Raw genomic sequence first — 27,233 nt, forward strand, 5'->3', positions numbered from 1 at the left:
TCTTCAAGATCTCTTAGGTTGCTCTACAATAGGTATTCAAGTAGGTTGCCACCTCCAGAAAGGAGGAACACTGTCCTTGTAAGGAAGGTGAGCCGAGGCCAGTATAATTTTTATGTTCCCTTCCACATGCTGTTTCATCATCATCATCTTCTTCTTTTCCTGGTGCCTTTGTACAATAGTGTCACAGGGTCGGCATGGTTATGTTCAGATTTGGCAGGGTTAATTTAAGGGGTGGCCCTATGCCCTTCCTGTCGCCACCCCGTTACGCGAATGATGACGAGCATGATCAAATGATGAGGACAACACAAACACTCAGTCCCCGGGCAGAGAAAATCCCCAACCCGGCTGGGAATCGAACCCGAGACCTCGTGATCAAGAGGTAGCACTAGACAACGAGTTGTGCCAGTTCCTCCAAGGTCTGATATGCCCCCCCTATATAAATCGGCTTCTTGGTTCAGAGCCACATCACCATACTGCCTTCCCACAAGACTTCTCAAGGTGATAGTTGCTCCTTTACTAAGCTGCAAGTTATCTGCAACACTTCAAGCTGCCAGCATGCTGCCATTGCTGATTCTCATGTCCTTAATCACCCTGACAGTAAGTAACCTGGAAGAACCCAAGGTTGGCATTTCATTTTATATGCCAACCCCCAAATTGGTGCACCCAGTTATTTGTGTTGGTTGACTGGTTCGAGTTGTGACTCACTGACATTGTAGTCAGAGGATATTATATTCAGTATGTGAAGTGCACAGTTTTACATTTAAGCAAGTTATGGACTATGCATCACTTTCAAAAACTTATCCATGTCTTATTGAATATTTATGCACTGTTTTTGAGATAGTACTTCATTATAGACGTCTATATCATCTCCAAAAACTGTGAGGTTATAATTAAAATTGTCTTTCAAATCATTAATATACAACATGAATGACAAGGGTTCCAGTGAATTTCGTTGGTGCATGCCTAGAGCTACTTCTCCATCTTTTGATGACTTTCCATCCATGATAACCTGTTGTGTCCTCCCTACCAAACAATCCTTTATCCATACAAATATTTTGTTTGATAACCTATATGATTAGGTTATCAAACAAAATATGTGTATGGATTTAGGATTATTTGGTAGGTAGGACCTACATGATCCCCCCCATGAACCATGGACCTTGCCGTTGGTGGAGAGGCTTGGGTGCCTCAGCCATACATATGGCTGTACCGTAGGTGAAACCACAATGGAGTAGTATCTCTTGAGAGGCCAGACAAATGGGTGGTTCCTGAAGAGGGGCAGCAGCCTTTTCAGTAGTTGCAGTGGCAACAGTCTGGATGATTGACTGATCTGGCCTTGTAACACTAACCAAAACGGCCTTGCTGTGATGGTGCTGTGAACGGCTGAAAGCAAGGGGAAATTACGGCCATAATTTTTCCCGAGGGCATGCAGCTTAACTGTATGATTAAATGATGATGGCGTCCTCTTGGGTAAAATATTTCAGAGGTAAAATAGTCCCCCATTCGAATTTCCGGGTGTGGACTACTCAAGAGGATGTCGTTATCAGGAGAAAGAAAACTGGCGTTCTACGGATTGGAGCGTGGAATGTCAGATCCCTTAATCGGGCAGGTAGGTTAGAAAATTTAAAAAGGGAAATGGATAGGTTAAAGTTAGATATAGTGGGAATCAGTGAAGTTCAGTGGCAGGAGGAACAAGACTTTTGGTCAGGTGAATACAGGACGATAAATACAAAATCAAATAGGGGTAATGCAGGAGTAGCTTTAATAATGAATAAAAAATAGGAGTGCAGGTAAGCTACTACAAACAGCATAGTGAATGCATTATTGTGGCCAAGATAGACACAAAGCCACGCCTACTACAGTAGTACAAGTTTACATGCCAACTAGCTCTGCAGATGATGAAGAAATTGATGAAATGTATGATGAGATAAAAGAAATTATTCAGGTAGTGAAGGGAGACGAAAATTTAATAGTCATGGGTGACTGGAATTCGGTAGTATGAAAAGGAAGAGAAGGAAACGTAGTAGGTGAATATGGATTGGGGCTAAAAAATGAAAGAGGAAGCCGCCTGGTAGAATTTTGCGCAGAGCACAACTTAATCATCGCTAACACTTGGTTCAAGAATCATGAAAGAGGGTTGTATACATGGAAGAATCCTGGAGATACTAGAAGGTATCAGATAGATTATATCATGGTAAGACAGAGAGTTAAGAACCAGGTTTTAAATTGTAATCATTTCCAGGGGCAGATGTGGACTCTGACCACAATCTATTGGTTATGAACTGTAGATTAAAACTGAAGAAACTGCAAAAAGGTGGGAATTTAAGGAGATGGGACCTGGATAAACTGAAAGAACCAGAGGTTGTAGAGAGTTTCAGGGAGAGCATAAGGGAACAATGGACAGGAATGGGGGAAAGAAGTACAGTAGAAGAAAAATGGGTAGTTCTGAGGGATGAAGTAGTGAAGGCAGCAGAGGGTCAAGTAGGTAAAAAGACAAGGGCTAGTAGAAATCCTTGGGTAACAGAAGAAATATTGAATTTAATTGATGAAAGGAGAAAATATAAAAATGCAGTAAATGAAGCAGGCAAAAAGGAATACAAACGTCTCAAAAATGACATCGACAGGAAGTGCAAAATGGCTAAGCAGGGATGGCTAGAGGACAAATGTAAGGATGTAGAGGCTTATCTCACTGGGGGTAAGATAGATACTGCCTACAGGAAAATTAAAGAGGCCTTTGGAGAAAAGAGAACCACTTGTATGAATATCAAGAGCTCAGATGGAAACCCAGTTCTAAGCAGAGAAAGGAAAGCAGAAAGGTGGAAGGAGTATATAGAGGGTCTATAGAATGGCGATGTACTTGAGGACAATATTATGGAGATGGAAGAGGATGTAGATGAAGATGAAATGGGAGATATGATAATGCGTGAAGAGTTTAACAGAACACTGAAAGACCTGAGTCGAAACAAGGCCCCGGGAGTAGACAACATTCCATTAGAGCTACTGATGGCCTTGGGAGAGCCAGCCCTCACAAAACTCTACCATCTGGTGAGCAAGATGTATGAGACAGGCGAAATACCCCCAGGCTTCAAGAAGAATATAATAATTCCAATCCCATAGAAAGCAGGTGTTCACAGATGTGAAAATAACCGAACTATCAGTTTAATAAGTCACAGCTGCAAAATACTAACATGAATTCTTTACAGATGAATGGATATACTTGTAGAAGCTGACCTCGGGGAAGATCAGTTCGGATTCCGTAGAAATATTGGAACACGTGAGGCAATGTTGACCTTATGACTTATCTTAGTAGAAAGATTAAGGAAATGCAAACCTAGCATTTGTAGACTTAGATAAAGCTTTTGAAAATGTTGACTGGAATACTCTCTTTCAAATTTTAAAGGTGGCAGGGGTAAAATACAGGGAGCGAAAGGCTATTTACAATTTGTACAGAAACCAGATGGCAGTCATAAGTGTCGAGGACCATGAAAGGGAAGCAGTGGTTGGGAAGGGAGAGAGACAGGGTTGTAGCCTCTCCCCGATGTTATTCAATCTGTACATTGAGCAAGCAGTAAATGAAACAAAAGAAAAAATCGGAGTAGGTATTAAAATCCATGGAGAAGAAATAAAAACGTTGAGATTCGCCGATGACATTGTAATTCTATCAGAGACAGCAAAGGACTTGGAAAAGCAGTTGTACGGAATGGACAGTGTCTTGAAAGGAGGATATAAGATGAACATCAACAAAAGCAAAACGAGGATAATGGAATGTAGTCGAATTAAGTTGGGCGATGCTGAGGGAGTTAGATTAGAAAATGAGACGCTTAAAGTAGTAAAGGAAATTTGCTATTTAGGGAGCAAAATAACTGATGATTGTCGAAGTAGAGAGGATATAAAATGTAGACTGGCAATGGCAAGGAAAGCGTTTCTGAAGAAGAGAAATTTGTTAATATCGAGTATAGATTTAAGTGTCAGAAAGTCATTTCTGAAAGTATTTGTATGGAGTGTAGCCATGTATGGAAGTGAAACGTGGACGATAAATAGTTTGGACACGAAGAGAATAGAAGCTTTCGAAATGTAGTGCTACAGAAGAATTCTGAAGATTAGATGGGTAGATCACATAACTAATGATGGGAAGTATTGAATAGAATTGTGGAGAAGAGGAGTTTGTGGCACAACTTGACAAAAAGAAGGGACCGGTTAGTAGGACATGTTCTGAGGCATCAAGGGATCACAGCGTGGAGGGTAAAAATCGTAGAGGGAGACCAAGAGATGAGTACACTAAGCAGATTCAGAAGGATGTAGGTTGCAGTAAGTACTGGGAGATGAAGCAGCTTGCACAGGATAGGGTAGCATGGAGTGCTGCATCAAACCAGTCTCAGGACTGTAGACCACAACAACAAAAAAAACAACCTATATGATCATACTTTTGCTAATAACAGTTAGTGTGGTATGGAGTCAGTTGATTTTCGAAAGTCAGGAAATATTAGATCTACCTTATTGCCTTATCCATGGCTTTCAGGATGTCATGTGAGAATGGTATGAATTTGCTCTCACATGACAATCAATGCTGGATGGAATAGGGGTGGTCATTCTGTGTGAGATATGTCATTATGTTTGATGCTGTGTCTCAGATTCTACAACAGGTGGATGCCAGGAAAATTTGGTGGTTGTTTTATGGATCACTCCTGTACCGATCATAATTCAAGGGATGTATATTAAATTACGATTAAAATAAGGTGGCAAATTCTGTATAGAATGTGATAGGGTTTCTATCAGGACCTGGAACTTTGTTGAATTTTAGCAATATCTGCTGCTTCTGAACACTGCTGACACTAACGTCTGTATCACTCATCTTTGGAATGGTATGAGAATTAAACTTGGATGGTATTTGTGGATTTTCCATAGTAAAGAAAGATTTGAGAACTAAGTTCAACAATTATGTTTTGGCTTTCTACCCTCAATTTCACTTACTGTCAGCCTTTACATATGCGCAGATTTTAATGGTAGTTGTAAAGGCCCCATACGTTGGTTGTCCTTTTGACAGTCAGAAGTGTTTCATTTAGCATCTGAGTATCTATGCTTCATGTTATTCCTATTGTGTTGTAGCCACTGATTCTGTAGCAGTTTCTTTATGGAGACTGTATACCATTGAAGGTCCTGCTTATCATCAACTGCCTGACTAGGTTCACCTCTATCCTCCGTTTGGCCAACTGTTCTTCTGAGCTTGAGCTAAAGTTCCTCTACATGCTCCTGCCAGAGCTAAATGTTTGAAGTTTTTCTTTGAGATAGGATAAGACTGCGCCTTTTGGGAGTCCCCTTGCCTCACACCATTGTGTTGCTTGATTTTGGTGAGTCACCTTGCCACTCACCATTGTGTTGATAGATGTTGGTGAGTCCCCTTGCCTTTCACCATTGGGGTGCTCGATTCTGGTGAGTCCCCATACTGAGCTTACTGAGCATGTTAAGTCTTTCTACTTATTTCATTGCCCCTTGTACCAGGTGATTAAAATGAATATTGGGATTTTAAGCCATAGTAACATTTATTGTATTCAGCTTAAAATTATAAATAATACATCAAATTAAAGAGCAACTCCAACAGTTTTTCATACATGTATTCAAACTGAACACCAGTCATCACATGGCACACATTGAGGCAGTAGGTGAGTTCTCCTAAACCTCAATCAGCATGTCTGAAATAATTTTTGCAACAACTGTGGGAGTTAGCAAAAGTGAACTATTTTGCAATGTGGGTTCTCGCACTATTAATTTTGAGACAAAAGGCATTCAGGCAAATTTTAACCACTCACTTTCAGCAAAACATAAGTGTAACTTTTAAATTAAATGAGGACCACAATAGTTACATTTGGAACTTCTAGATCAGACACAACCTTCAAGTTTGGTACTTGTGCCAAGATTACAAGTGTTAAGTACTGAGAATAGTTTCACCACTGCTGAACTGATTTGGAAAATGAAATCAGTGATTTCCAGTTACTCTGTGGATTCATCACATTATAATTGTAACGTTTCTAGATGATGTTCCCTGATAGTGTTCCTGAATATTTTTCACTTTCTTGTAAGAAAATGAGGTACCTGAGAACTAATGGACTGGTGTCATATTTCCAGGAACACGTGTGTTCATCATATTCCACATTGAGTTTAAGTGAGTAAATGTTGCATAACAGTGCGCCACCTAAGAGCTTTCTTTATCAGTAAAGCAGATGGTGAAGAATTTTCTCAAGCCAGATTGTCCCTATAAATACCTTATTTTGGGATCAGAGAGATCTAATGTAAAAAAGGTGTTATTAGGCTTTTAGATAGCTTTGTCCAGGAGACTCGAGGCAGACAACTTACAAACATTGGAACTTCTAACATTCTTGCAATGCATAATGCCTAAGAAATGAATTTGGAATGTTTAGGTGAATAAGCATCTGAATTCCTGGCCAATATTTACCACTATTTTGATGGTTGACCTGTTCACTGGGAAGAATTTGAAGAATTTCAGCCTAAATTTAACATTCCACATCATAAGTTTTTTAAGCATTACAACCACAAGGTGGTTTATTTTAGAACCTTCTGTCAACAGTATTTTGGAAGAATTAAAAAAATCTTACAGTTGCATTGTAAATAATATAAAAATATTCAATGAAAACAGAGCTTTATTTCATGATTATATTTACATAACTATTCAATAAATTCACCAAGCACGTTTGACTCAAAGTTTGAGTACAGAAATAGAAAACATACTTCAAACCTTTTTGGCTTGTGTTTTAAAGATTCCGGAGAGCTTCTAAAGTTCTTCATAATGAACTCTTTACTTTGTATAATCTAATTCCTCATGGACACATAGTTGTTAGTGGACAAGTAACTGAAGAGGTAAACTGGGAGGACATGACAAGTTCTGGTTTCTAAATAATGGTCAAAAACATTACATTGCAGCTTACAAACCTGTGATGGAAAAGACATGTATATCAAGTACGCCACTGAAAAGTTTTAAGTTGTTAGACCGCAAAGAAAGAATAAAGAGTAGGAGCTGATACGTTATATTAAAGGTTCTAAAAATTGTGTCATTCTATGACCAGTAAGATAAATAATTAGATGAGTACAAGGTCTACAGTTAGAAAAAGATGACCCAGCTTTAGATACAAAGGTATTGACAGTTACTGGTAGCAGCACACCTCAAAAAGAGACTCATCATCCATAAAGTATCCAGATGTTTCAGAACTTGTTAAGGCTTCTCTTACATTGTGCCATGGAATTTAGACATAGAGACAAGATACTTCAATTTGTGGCCTACATTAGAAGACAAGATCATAATGAATAAAAGATAAAAAAAAGCAGTTAAACGAAAGACCTCTTGAGGAGGAGGATTAAAAACCCAATAACAACATGAAAAATCAACTGACTAGGAGATAGCTCTTCTGGAAGAAAAGAAAAAAAAAGAACATCAGCTATCTATGGAGGCATGAGAAAAGCTTCTCTCTCAAGAAAAACTATTCCATTCTGTTGTGGCACTGTGATACAACAAACTTATTATGGCTATATTAAGAACAGTCATAAGTTGTACAGTTTCTTTATTAACTCAATTATTGAGTTAATAAAAAATATTGTTCAACCTATGACTGCTTTTAATGTTTTCTCTCTCAAGCTTCAGCTAAACTGAAGAAAGCACTAGAAAAAAAGATTAAAGGCAGCAAAATTGGTGCAGGATATGGGGTGTACGTGAAACTAGAAGAGAGAGCGAAAGTGGGAGAAAAGAGAATCTAGTATGATAACTTCATTTTTTAATAAGATTCTTAATAAAAAGTAATCCAAAAATATATTTTTTTGATCTCTTTCCAGTATTGAAGTGTAGAATTTCGTTACAAGTACCAATATTGAATTATCGATGTACCTGCATTTATAAATAAATATGTATGAAGGAAAAAATGGCCATACCCCATATAGGATTATGACATATACAGGATTATCAAAAATGAAAACAAGTCATTTGTGCCATATCTCTTTATTGAAATAATTTGTCAGTTTTTAAAATATCTTATCACATTTTAATCACTTTTTCAAATACCTTGTCACCTTCCTCATCTTTTTCAAGCGACACCAAGGCTGCTCACTCTGCAGTCTGCTGGGATGAGTGGTGGGGGTAAAGAGAAGATGTAATGTGGGGGTGGGGGACAGGATAGCAAGGTAGGGGTGGGGGAAGATGTTGTGCTGCCATTGGGAGCATGCAGGGATGTTGTGGGAACAGGATGGGCTGCTGGATGCAGAGTTGGAAGGTTGGGGAGTTGAGGGGAAGGGGGGTGGGGTAGGGAGATGAAGAGAGGGTAGAGAAGTAGGCAGAATACTAGTAGGTGCATTGGTAGGTTAGAAAGCACATGTAGTGCTGAAGTGGGTACAGGGAAGGGGATAGGTATGTGGAGGACAAATGGAGGGTGAAGCTATATAAGTTATGTGATGAATGATATGTTGCAGGGAGAGTTCCCACCTGCACAATTCAGAAAATCTGTTGTTGGTAGTCAGAATCCAGATGGTGCAGGCTGTGAAGCAGTCAAGATCTTGTGGGTGATTTCATAGTTAGCACTGGCTTTGATGTCTGTGATGGAACTGGAATAGGTGGTGGTTTTAGGCTGTATGGGGCAGGTCTTGCATCTCAGTCTGCTGCAGGGATATGAGGTGTGAGGCAAGGGGTTGGGGTCAGGGTTAAAGTAGGGATGGGCAAGAATAATGTGTATGTTTGGCGGAGAGCGGAATACCACCGTAGTTGGAGTGAAGAGGATAGTGGAGAAAATATTCCTCATTTCAGGGCACATCATGAGATAGTAGAGACCCTAGTGGAGAATGTGACACCATTTAGTCAATAGAGGAGTGCTCCTTTGTGGTCAGACAATGTATGCAGAAGGTGAGAGGTGACTGGAGAGACAAGGCATGAGATATCTGTTTCTGGACAAGGTTGGGAGGGTAATTTTGGTCCAGGAAAGCCTCAGTGAGACCCTTGGCGTATTTGGAGAGGGAATGCTCATCACTAAAGATGCGACTACCTGAGGTAGGGACTACTTTTAAGGAAAGGATGGCAGCCTTTCAAGTGTAGGTATTGTTGGTAGTTGGTAGGTTTGATGTGGGTAGAGGTACTGAAGTCCTCAGACGAGATTGCAAAGATGTCACTAATGAATGTGAACCAGCTGAGGGGTTTATGATTCTGGGCAGTTTCGACGGATTCTTCTAGATCACACATTAATAGAGTGGCAAAGGATGGCGCCATGCTGGTGCCCATTGCTGTACCATGGATTTGTTTATAGGTGATGCTTTACAAGAAGACGTAATTTTGAGTGAGGACGTAATTGGTCATGGTGACCAAGAAAGGAGGTTATAGTTTTGGAGTTATTTGGGCATTGGGAGAGGTAGTATTCAATAGTGGTAAGGCCATGAGGGTTTGGGTGTTAGTGTAGAGGGAGATGGAATCAACAGTGACAAGCAGAGCACCAGGTGGTAAAGGAACAGGAACTGTGGATAGTCGGTTGGAAGAAATGGTTGGTGTCTTTTTCACAGGAGTGTAGATTACGGGTAGTAGGCTGAAGCTGTTAGTCCATGACATCAGAGATCCCCTCTGTTGGGGCACGGTAAGTGGCCACAAGGGGGCGACCTGGTTGGTTGAGTTTATGGATTTCAGGAAGCATGTAGATCAGGAGTGTTCAATCTTTTAGCTTACCTGAGCCACAGTATTTTTGGACTGCGCATAGCCTGCTTAACATTAACCACTGAGGAGAAGAAAGAAAAGAAAAGAAGAATAAAACAGTATGGACCAATGAGAGAATAGCATTGTGTGGTGTGAGTTTCAAATTGAAATTTACTATAACTTTACATAAACTGAATATTATGGAATTTTTTTTTACCTGCTCACTTCTTGGATCATGTTGATTCTTTCTTTGGGACACATGCAGCCTGCAGGTTGAACACCCCTGATGTAAGAGGTAGGAGTGCAGGGAGTGGTGGGGGTGAGGAGCGAATAAGGACTCATGGGAGAGGTTCTGAGGTGGACATAATGATTTGTGGAAGGACTGGAGAGCCTGTTGTATTTCAGGAATGGAGTCACTGTGGCGGGATTTGTAGGTGGACATATCTCACAATTGTCAGAGGCTCTCCACCAGGTAATCCCTACAGTTCATAACCACAGTGGTGGAGCCTTTGTTGGCAAGTCGGATTTTAAGGTCAGGATCAGCTTTTAGGTGGTAGACACATCTACATCTACATTTATACTCCACAAGCCACCCAACGGTGTGTGGCGGAGGGCACTTTATGTGCCACTGTCATTACCTCCCTTTCCTGTTCCAGTCCCATATGGTTCGCGGGAAGAAAGACTGTCTGAAAGCCTCCGTGCGCACTCTAATCTCTCTAATTTTACATTCGTGATCTCCTCGGGAGGTATAAGTAGGGGGAAGCAATATATTTGATACCTCATCCAGAAACGCACCCTCTCGAAACCTGGTGAGCAAGCTACACCGCGATGCAGAGCGCCTCTCTTGCAGAGTCTGCCACTTGAGTTTGTTAAACATCTCCGTAACGCTATCACGGTTACCGAATAACCCTGTGACGAAACGTGCCGCTCTTCTTTGGATCTTCTCTATCTCCTCCATCAACCCTATCTGGTACGGATCCCACACTGATGAGCAATACTCATCTATAGGTCGAACGAGTGTTTTGTAAGCCACCTCCTTTGTTGATGGACTACATTTTCTAAGGGCTCTCCCAATGAATCTCAACCAGATACCCGCCTTACTAACAATTAATTTTATATGCTCATTCCACTTCAAATCGTTCCACACGCATACTCCCAGATATTTTACAGAAGTAACTGCTACCAGTGTTTGTTCCGCTATCATATAAGCATACAATAAAGGATCCTTCTTTCTATGTATTCACATACATTACATTTGTCTATGTTAAGGGTCAGTTGCCACTCCCGGCACCAAGTGCCTATCTGCTGCAGATCTTCCTGCATTTTGCTACAATTTTCTAATGCTGCAACTTCTCTGTATACTACAGCATCATCCGCGAAAAGCTGCATGGAACTTCCGACACTATCTACTAGGTCATTTATATATATTGTGAAAAGCAATGGTCCCATAACAGTCCCCTGTGGCACGCCAGAGGTTACTTTAACGTCTGTAGACGTCTCTCCATTGGTAACAACATGCTGTGTTCTGTTTTTGCAAAAAACTCTTCAATCCAGCCACACAGCTGGTCTGCTATTGCGTAGGCTCTTACTTTGTTTATCAGGCGACAGTGCGGAACTGTATCGAACACCTTCCAGAAGTCAAGAAAAATAGCATCTACTTGGGAGCCTGTATGTAATATTTTCTGGGTCTTATGAACAAATAAAGCAAGTTGGGTCTCACACGATCGCTGCTTCCAGAATCCATGTTGATTTCTACAGAGTAGATTCTGGGTTTCCAATAACGACATGGTACTCGAGCAAAAGCTCTTTTCCAATCATTTGGAACCTTCCGTTCCTCTAGAGAGTTGCGGTACACGGCTGTTAGAAGGGGAGCAAGTTCTTTCGCGTACTCTGTGTAGAATCGAATTGGTATCCCGTCAGATCCAGTGGACTTTCACCTGTTGAGTGATTCCAGTTGCTTTTCTATTCCTTGGACACTTATTTCAATGTCAGCCATTTTTTCGTTTGTGCGAGAGTTTAGAGAAGGAACTGCAGTGCGGTCTTCCTCTGTGAAACAGCTTTGGAAAAAGGTGTTTAGTATTTCAGCTTTACGCGTGTCATCCTCTGTTTCAATGCCATCATCAACCCGGAGTGTCTGGATATGCTGTTTCGAGCCACTTACTGATTTAACGTAAGACCAGAACTTCCTAGGATTTTCTGTCAAGTCTGTACATAGAATTTTACTTTCGAATTCACTGAACATTTCATGCATAGCCCTCCTTACGCAAACTTTGACATCGTTTAGCTTCTGTTTGTCTGAGAGGTTTTGGCTGCGTTTAAACTTGGAGTGAAGCTCTCTTTGCTTTCACAGTAGTTTCCTAACTTGTTGTTGAACCACGGTGGGTTTTTCCCGTCCCTCACAGTTTTACTCGGCACGTACCTGTCTAAAATGCATTTTACGATTGCCTTGAACTTTTTCCATAAACACTCAACATTGTCAGTGTCGGAACAGAAATTTTCATTTTGATCTGTTAGGTAGTCTGAAATCTGCCTTCTATTACTCTTGCTAAACAGATGAACCTTCCTCCCTTTTTTTATATTCCTATTTACTTCCATATTCAGGGATGCTGCAACGGCCTTATGATCACTGATTCCCTGTTCTGCATTTACAGAGTCGAAAAGTTTGGGTCTGTTTGTTATCAGTAGGTCCAAGATGTTATCTCCACGAGTCGGTTCTCTGTTTAATTGCTCGAGGTAATTTTCGGATAGTGCACTCAGTATAATATCACTCGATGCCCTGTCCCTACCACCCGTCCTAAACATCTGAGTGTCCCAGTCTATATCTAGTAAATTGAAATCTCCACCTAAGACTATAATATGATGAGAAAATTTATGTGAAATGTATTCCAAATTTTCTCTCAGTTGTTCTGCCACTAATGCTGCTGAGTCAGGAGGTCGGTAAAAGGAGCCAATTATTAACCTAGCTCAGTTGTTGAGTGTAACCTCCAGCCATAATAATTCACAGGAACTATCCACTTCTACTTCACTACAGGATAAACTACTACTAGCAGCGACGAACACCCCACCACCGGTTGCATGCAATCTATCCTTTCTAAACACTGTCTGTGCCTTTGTAAAAATTTCGGCAGAATTTATCTCTGGCTTCAGCCAGCTTTCTGTACCTATAACGATTTCATCTTTGGTGCTTTCTATCAGCGCTTCTATCAGCGCCTGTACCCTTCATGGCATCCGGAAGGACCCTTTCCACATCTGGAATGACTCCCCTCAGTATGCACACGGAGTGCACATTGGTTTTCTTCCCCTCTCTTGCACCCATATCCCTAAGGGGCCCCATTACGCGCATGACGTTGGAGCTCCCAACTACCAGTAAGCCCACCCTCTGTGACCTCCCAGATCTTGCAGAGTGAGGGGCAACCTCTGGAACAGGACAAGCAGCCATGTCAGGCCGAAGATCAGTATCAGCCTGAGACAGAGCCTTAAACTGGTTCTTTAGACAAACTGGAGAGGCCTTCCGTTCAGCCCTCCAGAATGTCTTTTGCCCCCTGCCACACCTTAAGACGACCTCCCACTCTACCACAGGTGAGGGATCAGCCTCAATGTGAGCAGTATCCTGGGCAACCACAGTCGTAGTCCGATCGGGGGATGCGTGGGACGAGCTGGCCGTCCCCGACAAACCCCCATCCGGACCACCACAGAGATGCCCATTGGCAACAGCCTCAAGCTGTGTGACTGAAGCCAACACTGCCTGAAGCTGGGAGCGAAGGGATGCCAACTCAGCCTGCATCCGAACACAGCAGTTGCAGTCCCTATTCATGCTAAAAACTGTTGTGCAAAGAACATCTGATCTAATCTACAGAGAGCGCAAACAAATCGACACAAAATTTAAACGGTTATTAAAATACAAGATTGCCTAGTAAATGCAGTATTGCTGCTACTTGCGCACTGCTGACACACTGCTCGGCGGCGGAAGGAGACTGCGCGATTTTACACTATTCAGGTACTAAAACGCGATGCTACAGCTCTCAAATACTATAATACGCCCGAAATTTATGAATTAAACAATGCAAGTACCAAAAACACACAAAAAAATTAAGAATTAAACTATGTAACAAATGAGTGAGCTAGGAGTATACACCTTGCTGCTGCAGCTGCTTATCCAACGGCGGCAGGGAGCAGGGAGCGGTTCTTACTGTGGATGAAAGTTTGGTTTCCTTATTGAAGGATTTGGGGATTGATGGGGAGACAGTATTCGAGACTATAAAATGCTGGAAAGTTAATAGGGGATGATGTGGGGCAGTGGGAGTGGATCATGGTTGGATGGAGGAGTGAACTGAGTTGGGTAAGGTTCACTGTTGGTTTTGGGTTGTGTCTGATTGGTAGGATTGGTGGCAAAAAACTATTTCCACTGTAGGGATACGAATAAGGAAAGAAGGTCTTTAGCAAGCCAAGCATGATGAATTTGAGAATGGAGTGAAAGGTACGTCTTTAGAAAGGACTGGTACTTCTATGGAACTGAGGCTTTTGGGGGAAATGTTCATGACAGTATTTCAGGTCTGTTTAGGTTCAGGATTCTGCAGTGGGATGGAGCTTCCGAGTGTGTGGTAAACATAGTAGGTGTGTCAGGCAGGGTTTGTTGGCTATGGGGGAGGTTTAGTGCAGGCTCTTTTAGAGGTCATGGATAGTGGTTGGAGAGTCTTTTTCGGAGGCATTGGGCATGCTGCTCTAGTTCCTGGAGGGCAAGAGTGTCAACCTGGATCGTGAGGTGCAGGAATGTGGGATTGCAAAGCAGGAGAATTTTATGGATGGAGAGAGGAGGTATTGGAATGAGGTTTGGGCCTGATTTATAAGATTTTGGGGGGCTAGTTTCATAAGAGTTATGGACTGATGGAATTTGAACAGATAAAGATCATTGCAGAAGGAAGGGTTGCAGGTGGATGTGGGTAATTTGATGGTTAGGATATTTGGGGGGATTCCATGGGCCAGGCAACAGTGCTGGAACAGTATGTGGGACTGAATTCTGGCTAAGGATGGGGAAACTTTTCTTTGTTGGTGCAGATGGAAGGGACAAGGATCGACAGCGATGAATAAAAATGCCTAATAAAATGCAAAAAATCGCAGAAACCCAAAATAGATGAAGTATAGGGAAAAACGGGCAATCCTGAGGACATTGGACCCATAGTGAAAGACGATAATGAATCAAAATTGACATAAAAACACATTGAGGTAAAAGAGAAAAATAAATAAAAAGATAATAATAGTGTGATGTGGGTCAGTGTGTGGACACATGGGGGGTAGCAGGTGAAAATGGATTGGGGGAGGTCAGTATGTGCATTCTGGAATAAGGGGGGAGAGAGAGTAGTAGGGAGGCTGTTATGTACAGAGTTCAGCGAAGTATTTGTGAAACAGCAACATATAGAAAAGCACATGCAAAAATGTGCAAGGATGTGGGAAGATGGGTGATCAATTTGAAGGTAAAGGAATAATTACATCAGCAGGAAAAATGTAGGACAAGAGATGCTGCATGAACAATCCACACAGTGATGTAGCCCTGTGTTGTGCACAGACGAGACTGTTGATACAGGGTGTCTCGGAAGTCAGAGTATCTGCAGGTCAAAAGGCAACAATGAAACACAAAGAAATGGATGGACATTGGGTAAAGTAATGTGTAAGGGAATAGTAACAAAGGAAAACACCACTAGATTGGGATAGAAGGAAAGCCTTTAAGCAAAAACCAAACCATGGAAAGTCCAGATTGGAATAACAGACAATTGATTGCTGAGTGTACTGCCCAACATGATGTGCTTCACTTAAGTGACTGCTTTACAGCCTGTGCCATTTGGATTCTTCCACTCAGCACCAACTTTTCTGAATTGCATAGGTTGGAACTCTCCGTGCAACATGTCTTTCATTCACATAACGCCACTGGCCCCAACCTTTACTAGTCCCTGTCCTCTACGTGCCGAGTCTTTCACCTTTCCTGCTCCCACTCCAGCACTACACGTTCTCAATCCCAGCAACATACCTACTAGTCTTTTCCCTTTTTCTACTTCTCCCCCCCCCTCCCCGTCTCCCTCCCTCAAATGCAGCCTCCCGACTCTGCACTTAGCAGCCCATCATGTCTCCACCACATCCCTGCACTCTCTAACAGGCAGCACAGCATCTGCCCCACCCCTATCCTGCTATCTCTCACCACACCATATCCCACCCCGTGCAATCTACTTATTGCTACCACCCACCCCAACAGACTGCAACACCCCTCTATCCTCCTCACCTCTCCTACAGAAGTATCTTGCTGTTCACCCTCCAGTCCTGTCACAGGCATCACATACCCCATTGAAGGCAGGTTATTGTGGAAGCAACATGATCTGCTTCACTTCATTGACTGCTTCACAGCCTTTGCCATCTGGATTCTTCCTACCAACACATGTTTTCTGAATTGTCCGGGTGGGAACTCACACTACAATATACCTTTCGTTCAGGTATGCCTCCCCCCCCCCCCCTCCCCCCGGCCTTAATCTTCACTAGTCCCTATCCTTCACCTACGTACTCCCTTCCCAGCTCACTGTCAAGCACTACACACGTCTACAATCCCACCAACACCCCTACTAGTCTTTTCCTCTTCTTTACTTCTCACCTCTCCCATCTCTCTTTGCCCATCAGCCCCTCTCTGGCACAGGAACCCGTCCTGTCCCCACCATGTCCCTGTACCCTCCCACAGGCAGCACATCACCTTTTCCCACCCCTACCCTGCTATCCCTTCCCTTCCTCACACCCCACCCCACCCCACCCCACCTCGACCCATCTCCCTACCCCTACCACCCACCCCAGCAGGCTGCTGCTCACATCAGATGGAATCACAATCCACAGTTTGGCCCCAGCTGTCAGAGACTGTGCGCATGTGTGTGTAAGTTGTGCTTGTGAGATTATGTGTGTATTCTCTGAAGTATCTTCTGTCTGAAACCTTAAATGTTTAGCAGTCATTTTCATTTTGCCTGTCTGGGACTCACTGTCTCCTTTATGTGGTGAGTAACAATCTAACATTTCCTTATTGTCGTTTACTTTTTAGAGAAGGCATTTGATAGTGTTTTGCAGGATGTATTGTCACACCCACTGCATACAAAATTGTAATCATCCCAATTGGTTGTTGAGTTATTGAAGCCTTCTCAAAATAAGACAATATGTTTGGAAAACATAATATGTGCTAGCAAGAATGAGCCTTTCTTTGAGGTTTTCAGTTGCAGTTGGGTGCAAGTCTGGTGGTTGACACAGGCTCCAGTTATAAGTTTATGCCCACCTTTGGTACCAAGTTTTGCCCAGACAGTCTTGCATGCAGCTTCATTTTCTATCTTGTTGGGTTTATATGTCTTATCTACCAAGATGAATGCACTGCTTCAATTGCCCATTAGTCTGTCCTTTTGATATACTCTTAGGTTAACCTCGAAAATCTCTGTTGTCAGTTTCATGTGTTAGTGAAACTCTGCCAGAAGTAGCATGTTCTCAGTTATCTATGTGCAACGAGGTGCATCCAACTTTCCAAAGGTGATAATGTGATACTATTAACTGGAATATACATTGCTTAACAGCAGTTGAGATAGGAATGCCTGTTTGCCAGTAATCAGAATAACTGGAATTGAAGTGATAGGCACAAGTTTAGGATGAGGTATTTAAGGGGGTAGGACGTCAAACGGGCCAACTTGGAGCAGGAGAGGCACCACAAGACATTTTATTTTCTACTGTCTACACTTTTACAAATAAACATAAAACTTTGTCAGCATGACCAGGAAGGATTCAGGATTCACACTCATAGCAGTGAAAGTGCAAAAACATAACAAAATAAATTTTTTTAGATATGAAATTTCATCATTTTTCGCTTATTGTTGGCTGCATTTGTTGCTATAGGTACATTTTTCTTCACAAGTAAGAGAGATTCTTTTATGAATTTTGCACAGCATACAAACCATACTTACAGGTGTATGAAGCTCTAGAATTTTCGAAATCTATTAAAAACTGTGGTAAAAAATGAGATAAGTAACTACAAAATTTGATTGTTTTTAACATAAAGTTTAAAATGTAACAGCTCCTTCATTTGTTCATTAATTAAATAGATTCTAGAGTTTCAGACACCTGTAAGTATGGTTTGTATGCTGTGCAAAATTCATCGAACAGTCTCTCTCACTTATGAAGAAAAGTGTACCTATAGCAACAAATGCAACCAAAGTAAGTGAAAAAATGATGAAATTTCACATGTAAAAAAATTATTTTGTTATGTTTTTGAACTTCCGCTGCTACGAGTGTGAATCCTGAATCCTTCCTGGTCATGCTGACAAAGTTTTATGAATTTACTTGTAAAAGTATAGACAGAGGAAATTAAAATGTCCTGTGGTGCCTCTCCTGCTCCAAGTCGGCCCGTTTGACATTCTACCCCCCTTAATGTGAAGATGACAGATTTTTATGAATTACTGCATACTGGTTTAGAAATATACATAATGAAAAGGAAGTATCTGTTACATAAGTTATTTTGATTCTATACAAGTGGTTTCCATTTTTAATGATTAGGTTTTGAAAAATGCCTTTTTCATCTTTCCGTTATCTTTATATCTATATGATGAATGAGTAAATTTCCAATCTAGTTTATTGTGAGTGCAGTGTATAGAACTTGTTATTTCTGTTCTTAATACAAAGTACCATAATTCATTTTATAGATGTTTAATAGTGCCCTTTTACTACTGATTATACAGATTTTTTTTTTTTTTTTAATTGATGAAAGAGTAACTGCAAGAAGAAATATTTTTAGTGTGCTTCAAAAGTTCAGTCCCTGCTCACCAGTTGTCATCCATCACTTTTATAATGCCTGCAACTTTTAAGGAGGTTCACCTAATTTCAGGAATATGAACAAGACCTTGTCATATGGTGGAGTGCACATGGGGTTTTTTTAGGTTAGAGACTTCCCTCCCTAGGCCCGACAAGACGCCTCCTGAGACGCGGCAAGGCAGGAGTAGGCAAAATGCAACAAGGAATAACAATATTAATGTGCTAATAGTAAACTGCAGGAGTGTCTATAGAAAGGTCCCAGAACTGCTCTCATTAATAAACGGTCACAACGCCCATATAGTACTAGGAACAGAAAGTTGGCTGAAACCAGACGTAAACAGTAATGAAATCCTAAACTCGGATTGGAATGTATACCGCAGAGATAGGCTGGACAGTGAAGGGGGAGGCGTGTTTATAGCGATAAGAAGTGCAATAGTATCGAAGGAAATTGATGGAGATTCGAATTGTGAAATGATTTGGGTGAAGGTCACGGTTAAAGCAGGCTCAGACATGGTAATTGGATGTCTCTATAGGCCCCCGGGCTCAGCAGCTGTTGTGGCTCAGCACCTGAAGAATAATTTGGAAAATATTTCGAGTAGATTTCCCCACCATGTTATAGTTCTGGGTGGAGATTTTAATTTGCCGGATATAGACTGGAAGACTCAAACGTTCATAACGGGTGGCAGGGACAAAGAATCCAGTGAAATATTTTTAAGTGCTTTATCTGAAAACTACCTTGAGCAGTTAAACAGAAAACCGACTCGTGGTGATAACATATTAGACCTTCTGGTGACAAACAGACCCGAACTATTTGAATCAGTTAATGCAGAACAGGGAATCAGCGATCATAAAGCGGTTACTGCATCGATGATTTCAGCCGTAAATAGAAATATTAAAAAAGGTAGGAAGATTTTTCTGTTTAGCAAAAGTGACAAAAAGCAGATTACAGAGTACCTGATGGCTCAACACAAAAATTTTGTCTCAAGTGCAGATAGTGTTGAGGATCAGTGGACAAAGTTCAAAACCATGGTACAATATGCGTTAGATGAGTATGTGCCAAGCAAGATCGTAAGAGATGGGAAAGAGCCACCGTGGTACAACAACCGAGTTAGAAAACTGCTGCGGAAGCAAAGGGAACTTCACAGCAAACATAAACATAGCCAAAGCCTTGCAGACAAACAAAAATTACGCGAAGCGAAATGTAGTGTGAGGAGGGCTATGCGAGAGGCTTTCAATGAATTCGAAAGTAAAGTTCTATGTACTGACTTGGCAGAAAATCCTATGTCAAAGCGGTAGGTGGATCAAAACAAAATGTCCATACACTCTGTGACCAAAATGGTACTGAAACAGAGGATGACAGACTAAAGGCCGAAATACTAAATGTCTTCTTCCAAAGCTGTTTCACAGAGGAAGACTGCACTGTGCTTCCTTCTCTAGATTGTCGCACAGTTGACAAAATGGTAGATATCGAAGTAGACGACAGAGGGATAGAGAAACAATTAAAATCACTCAAAAGAGGAAAGGCCGCTGGTCCTGATGGGATACCAGTTCGATTTTACACAGAGTACGCGAAGGAACTTGCCCCCCTTCTTGCAGCGGTGTACCGTAGGTCTCTAGAAGAGCGAAGCGTTCCAAAGGATTGGAAAAGGGCACAGGTCATCCCCGTTTCCAAGAAGGGACGTCGAACAGATGTGCAGAACTATAGACCTTTATCTCTAACGTCGATCAGTTGTAGAATTTTGGAACACGTATTATGTTCGAGTATAATGTCTTTTCTGTCTACTCTGTCTACTCTGTAGGAATCAGCATGGGTTTCGAAAAAGACGGTCGTGTGAAACCCAGCTCGCGCTATTCGTCCACGAGACTCAGAGGGCCTTAGACACGGGTTCACAGGTAGATGCCGTGTTTCTTGGCTTCCGCAAGGCATTTGACACAGTTCCCCACAGTCGTTTAATGAACAAAGTAAGAGCATATGGACTATCAGATCAATTGTGTGATTGGATTGAGGAGTTCCTAGATAACAGAACGCAGCATGTCATTCTCAATGGAGAGAAGTCTTCCAAAGTAAGAGTGATTTCAGGTGTGCCACAGGGGAGTGTCATAGGACCGTTGCTATTCACAATATACATAAATGACCTGGTGGATGACATCGGAAGTTCACTGAGGCTTTTTGCAGATGATGCTGTGGTGTATCGAGAGCTTGCAACAATGAAAAATTGTACTGAAATGCAGGAGGATCTGCAGCGAATTGACACATGGTGCACGGAATGGCAATTGAATCTCAATGTAGACAAGTGTAATGTGATGCGAATACATAGAAAGATAGGTCCCTTATCATTTAGCTACAAAATAGCAGGTCAGCAACTGGAAGCAGTTAATTCCATAAATTATCTGGGAGTACGCATTAGGAGTGATTTAAAATGGAATAATCATATAAAGTTGATTGTCGGTAAAGCAGATGTCAGACTGAGATTCATTGGAAGAATCCTAAGGAAATGCAATCCGACAACAAAGGAAGTAGGTTACAGTACGCTTGTTCGCCCAATGCTTGAATACTGCTCAGCAGTGTGGGATCCGCACCAGGTAGGGTTGATAGAAGAGATAGAGAAGATCCAACGGAGAGCAGCGCGCTTCGTTACAGGATCATTTAGTAATTGCGAAAGCGTTACGGAGATGATAGATAAACTCCAGTGGAAGACTCTGCAGGAGAGACGCTCAGTACCTCGGTACGGGCTTTTGTTAAAGTTTACAGAACATACCTTCACCGAAGAGTCAAGCAGTATATTGCTCCCTCCTACGTATATCTTGCGAAGAGACCATGAGGATAAAATCAGAGAGATTAGAGCCCACACAGAAGCATACCGACAATCCTTCTTTCCACGTACAATACGAGACTGGAATAGAAGGGAGAACCGATAGAGGTACTCAGGGTACCCTCCGCCACACACCGTCAGGTGGCTTGCGGAGTATGGATGTAGATGTAGATGTAGATATGGCCTTGGTGGTTTACCTAGCTATGTAATAAGACAGGTTGGTAATGAAAAAATATAACTGCTACACAATATAAACTTCTCAATGAGTACTGGCATTATCCTTCAACCATATGAAACCACGTCGATAGTTCCATTACACAATAAAGGGGACAAGCATGAGATCAGCAACTATTGACCTCTCTCCCTCCTCCTGACCCTTTTCCAGAATAATAGGAAAAATTATATATACTCAAGTACAGTTATTTCTTGAAAGTAACCCACTACTAACAGCACAGCACAGCAGTTTGGCTTTTTAATTGATCTTACAAATGCATTTGATCTTCGTCATCCACGTCCTGCTTTACTCATAATGGATTCTTATGGTATAAAAGCAATCTGTAATCAGTGGTTTTAGTCATATCTGTCAAATAGTGGGTAACTGGTGAAAATAACAACACATAGTGGAAGACCAACTCATTCAATTATATGTCACGTCAGGAGTTTCATGGGGTTCTCTTCCTTTTATTTATTAATGACTTTCCAGAAAGGCCACTTTCAACAGTACATATGTTACTTGCTAATGATACAAAACCTCTTTTATAATGTTTCTCCATGACAAACGACAGCTGACATGGTTGATAGCAATGAAAGGCTCCTGTACTGGCTATATGATAACAACCTCAATATTGTAAATTCCTATATGGAAAAATACGTAAAATATGGGGAAAGGCAACCAGTTACCTATAATGGATTGATGCATGATGTGCAGAAACACATAATAGAAAAAAGTCAACCCTAGCCTTTGAGTTCTTGTTCTTTTCCTAGTAAGAGTACACTCATTCCCCCACACAGACATCCAAACATGCAGACCCATGGTAGCAGCAAGACTGAGACCCATGGTTGCAGCAAGACTGGTTATTGAATATCAGTTACTGAAAGCAGTTGCTGCATAGATCAAGGTGGGGAGGGTCTAGGGAAAGACGCATGAGGAAGGAGAGGTAGCAGGGTAGTTTGAAGGAGATCTTTGACATATGGGCCAGTGGCTGTACAACCAACGGTTTGAGGTAAAGCTGTTGTACAACATAAGCAGTCTTTCTTGTCATTAGAGCTGAGTACTTTGCACCAATTGCCATGTTCTTTTTATGGTTTTAATTTCTGGGGGTCAATATATAAGAAAATGTTTGCTACGCAAAAACAAATTGTCAAGAGCATGATGATGCCACCACGTGCCCCTACCAATCCAACCTTCAAAGAGCTGAGCATGTGATCTGTCCCATGCATATATATCCTAGAGACTATTTCATTTGTAAATAACAGTCTCTGTCTCTTTGAAAAACGTGGTCATGTACATGTTCACCAAATGATTGCTAGTGATGACGTTTATCTGATGAGCCGGAGACAGATTAAATGTCATGACAGTGTGATATACATATGGAGCATACTCTATAATACGAGAGTTGGAACTTTAATAGTGGCAACTATTTATTTACAGCTCGTACAAAATAGATATGTGTTTCAAAGTTTACTGACCTTCAGAGTAGTCACCGACATTGTGTGTAACCGTTTGCCAGTGATGTGGAAGTCGTAGGATACTCTTAGCAGCAGTTGTGTTGACAGTTCAAGCAGTTGTGGTCTATTGCCCGACGAATTTGTAGCAGTTCTGAAATGAATGCTGTGAAGTGTTTCCTTCAGTTTAGAAAACGAGTTGAACTCGCTAAGGCTTCAGTCAGGGGAGTGCAGTAGGCGGTATAGCACTTAGCAGCCCCATCAGTCAAACAAATCAGTAACAGATTGCACTGTGTGTGCTTGAGAAGTGTCCTGCAAAATTATGGTCAGGTCCTGCAGAAAGTTTCATCACTTTTGTCTCTATGTTGTTCATTTTTGGAACACAACCTATGACCAGTTCGCTATACACCGGCCACATCAGCCATACTTTGGAACAAGCTGCCAAGTAAGCTTGCTGTTTATCACTATGTATTCTAGAAGCCACTGCATTTGTTTGACATCATCATGCTCTACTACAATTGGCTGCAGGTAGAAAACAAACATCCGAGGTGTTACAACTCGGCAGTTTTCACTGTATTTTCCAGTCTTTATTTTATTTCACCATGTGAGCAAGAAATTCCCTCAAAACTGTGTGTTTTAAGGTATAATTTGAGGCAATAGTTTGCTGGGAAATGGTTCAATTACCTCATACAGCATTAGCAAAAGTGACACTCTCTTCAATTACATACCCTACAGTACTACTAGTGGCAAAACCCATTTTTTTCCTAATAGGTCTAATATATAATGTAAAATTTTGAAATTTCTTTCTTGTTTGTTTATGAATTTGCAATTTGGTTATGTCAATTAATGTTATGAATGTTGGTACAATAGGTACCTGGGAGGAGAAGAATGAAATTGTTGAAGTCTGTATAGTTATTATGTAGTGAGCTAAACAAAGTGGCAAGATCATGTTATACATGTTTGTGTGGTGTGGTGGCTGCGCTGCCTGTTGGGTGACATAACAAGTCGTCAGCCAGTAAGAGCTCACTAGCCTGAAATGCACGACGTTTCCATTTTCTTCAAGGCTCAGTGTTTGAATTTAAAAGGTTGACACTTGATATTGTTGCTGAACACTGTACATAAGAAATACAAGCAAAAAGATGAGACCGAGTTATAAGTGGCACAAGAAAAGATAACAACTGGACGCCATCATCATGTATTGGCTCGGTCTGGAACATTTCGCATTGACTGTTATGTTTTTCCTTTGCTGCAACAATCCAGCAGTAGTTGTATCATAAATGTTTGGTAAAGCTAAACATTCCATGTTGTGTTGGCAATGCTGATCGTAGATTACATCACCATTTCCACTCTCACATCCCCCTTCTCTATAATGGCCTTAAATATTCCCTTTATGAGGAAAAAATGTAAAATCCAGGAATTTTTAGCATTGATCTTGTGGATTTTTCACAGAGGCTACGAATTTATGGTGATGAATTGAGAAAAACAAAAAATCGGAGAACGTAAAATTGAAGTTTCACTGTATTGCTGTAACTTATATTCCTATTATGAATATGAGTTCATGGATAGATAAATAAGTAAATAAATAAAATATTAATTCTGGAAGCCATGATAGTGTATGTACTCTTATACGTGCCTATTGGCAGCATTGATATGTGCCCTGAAAGTAAAAACTGGTCAACCATTCTGTCTCATATTTCATTGTTTTCTCAAGAGAATTTTTGCTTTTAATGAATTTTTAGTGCCCATAGATGGGATACTTATGTCTGGAGACAAATACTTGTTGAGAATACTTACTGAGACATGGACTGTTGTGTACTATGACAGCCCTTGGTTTGTAAGCACTACAGGTTGTGCTCAATATGGCTACCACTCATTTTTACACATTTTTCAGATCTCCTTCTCAAAGAATCAAGCACCCATTTGAACTTACATGGCTATGCTCAGATTTGAACTCATGTATGGGGTGTATGCTCCTCGAACGTGTACATATTGTCGGTGGGTGTCAAATACAGTCTTCACTTCAAATGCTCAGATGCTGTAACAAAAACATAAGTGATTAAGTTCTGGTGAATGGGGAAGACATGCAATGAGACCTCCTTGACTAACTCATTGCTCATCAAAAATTTTTGTTGTGCACACTCAAAGGAGGTGCATAGAAAATGGTGTGGTGCCATGTTGTGGATAATCATGTCTGATCTCTTCCAGCAAGGGTATTGTTTCCCAATGATGTGGATAATTTGTCATACAGAAATTGGTGATAAACAGCACCTTTCATTGCCTAGTTTATTTAGAGTCCTATAAGTCTGTCACCCATATTTCCTGCCACATAATGAAACTGAAATGAACCTGATGCCTTATAAATGCTAAGTTCAGAGACAAGTACAACCAATAGGAAATGATCACTGAACATCATCAGGAAGGCAGTCTATCTACTGAGAGCACTCACTGATATCAGTACAAAATAAATGATCCATATATCAGATTATTTATTGTGGACTAAAGTCCGTAACTGGACAGTGATTTTCCTCTGCAGTGCATAATTCATTTTTTTCCCATTAAGAATGGGAGGATAGTTTCAGCTAAAAGTGACAATAGAGGTGATAAACATTGATCTGTGGTATTGGCTGATGTTGGGATTAGGCTGGAAGATGATAGTTTGGATGTAAGTTGGCAAAGACAATGAATGCATAATGTGGTAAAAGTTCAGCAAGAGTTAGTAATGTTGTGAGAAATAGTTCTGCTCCAGTTACTAGATAGTTTAAATAATGAATTTTTTCTGTATGTTAGGTGCCAAGAAATTGTTTTTATTGTTCTGGCAAATATATTACAAATTTTCAGGATTAAGATCTCTCTTTTTCTGAATACATTGCTTTTTGTGTGGTTAAGTCAAGATGTAGAACAATTACTTCAACTCATTTCTATAAAATATGTTGTATGTCTCTACTCCCTCTCATTGCTGCTTAAATCCAGTCATTGATAAATCCCCTTGCATACCCATTACACCTCACAGTGAGTGCTGCCCTCATTGCATTACAAATAATATTAGTAATGGCAAACTCTGTTCTATAATCTTACTGAAAAAGAAGATTGTGTGTGTGGCGTGTATCGTAGAGGTGGGGGGGGGGGGGGGGGGGGGGGGGGGGTGTCTGTGACATAAATTGCCAATTAGGAAATGAAATTCAGATTTTCTGTTTATCTGAATCATGTTAGATTTTTGTAGCCACCAAATGACTTGAAAGTAGCTTATTTCTTTCTTCTATTGTCTTTCATTAAAAGTGTTCGGAAGGTATGTCCTATTTTTGAAACCATTACTTCAGAATAAAGCAGGTATGCTCTTTCACTCTTTCTGGTGATAGTTTTGCCTTTCAGGGTGAGCCTCAGTAAACTATCAAAGGAAATGCCTATAAATCTATAATCAATGCATAGAGGTTTTATTAATAACTCCAATAATTTGGCAGATTTAGAAAATAGGATACCACTGCAAAATGACCAAATAAAATATTGTGGAAGTTGGATGAAACATAGACATTATGTATCATGTTTCAGGTATCTGCTTGGATTAATACAGTATGTTGGTTACTGGGAACGTGCCTGCTTCTCTTACGATGTTTCTGCATTGCTGATTTTGAGCTTGTTGAAATTACTGTTTCAACATATGAACCCACAAGGATCTCGGTAATAAATCACATCAGTGTACATAATTTGTTATTTTATTTGTTGGGTGCATTTTTGTCAGTGGAAAAACATTATTATAAATTACCAGGCAGAATTTATGATCTAAACAGACCTTCAGCTCAATTCATTTATTAAGACATAGCAGTGACTGTGTAAAGTAAACAGGAAGCATGCACAAAAACTGCATTCAGTTACGGAATTGAACACAATGGATTGTCATACTGTGCTCCAATGAATACATTTTCAAGAGTTAAAAGTCCATTTACATTTATAGCCACACCTTTTGAGTGACTGAATTTCTTGGGTTTGTGTAGTCCTGGTAGTAAAAGGTTATTATTTAAAGTCATGAAAAATTAACAAATTATAGCATTTATTTTTGCACCTTTTCTCATAAGTCTTTGTTTTTTTATCTTTGTTTGTAATTTGAATATGATGTTTGTGGTTTAAAAAATAGCTGTATCTTAACAAGAATGTAATAATCCACAAATTGCACCAGCTTTATAACTAATGTGTGTACGTAAATGCACTGTTATCACATAGGTTCATAAGGATCTGAAAACATAGTGCAACATAGTAAAACAAAAGCTGTATTATGAGTA

General features: G+C 40.7%; 1 protein-coding gene across 2 annotated transcripts in view; it reads left to right on the plus strand.

Moving 5' to 3' along the window:
* LOC126359908 (uncharacterized) overlaps positions 1–27,233 on the plus strand; it is a 70,146-nt gene that overhangs the window by 21,681 nt on the left and 21,232 nt on the right. Inside the window, exon 4 of one of the 2 annotated variants that reach the window (XM_050007666.1) lies at positions 26,506–26,634. The exons of the other annotated variant lie outside the window; for it this stretch is intronic. Coding sequence (XP_049863623.1) covers positions 26,506–26,634 — 129 coding nt within the window. The remainder of the gene's footprint in view (positions 1–26,505; positions 26,635–27,233) is intronic. 2 annotated transcript variants of the gene reach the window in all.

Source organism: Schistocerca gregaria, chromosome 1 (genome assembly GCF_023897955.1).
Source record: "Schistocerca gregaria isolate iqSchGreg1 chromosome 1, iqSchGreg1.2, whole genome shotgun sequence".
NCBI classification, from domain to species: Eukaryota; Metazoa; Arthropoda; class Insecta; order Orthoptera; family Acrididae; genus Schistocerca; species Schistocerca gregaria.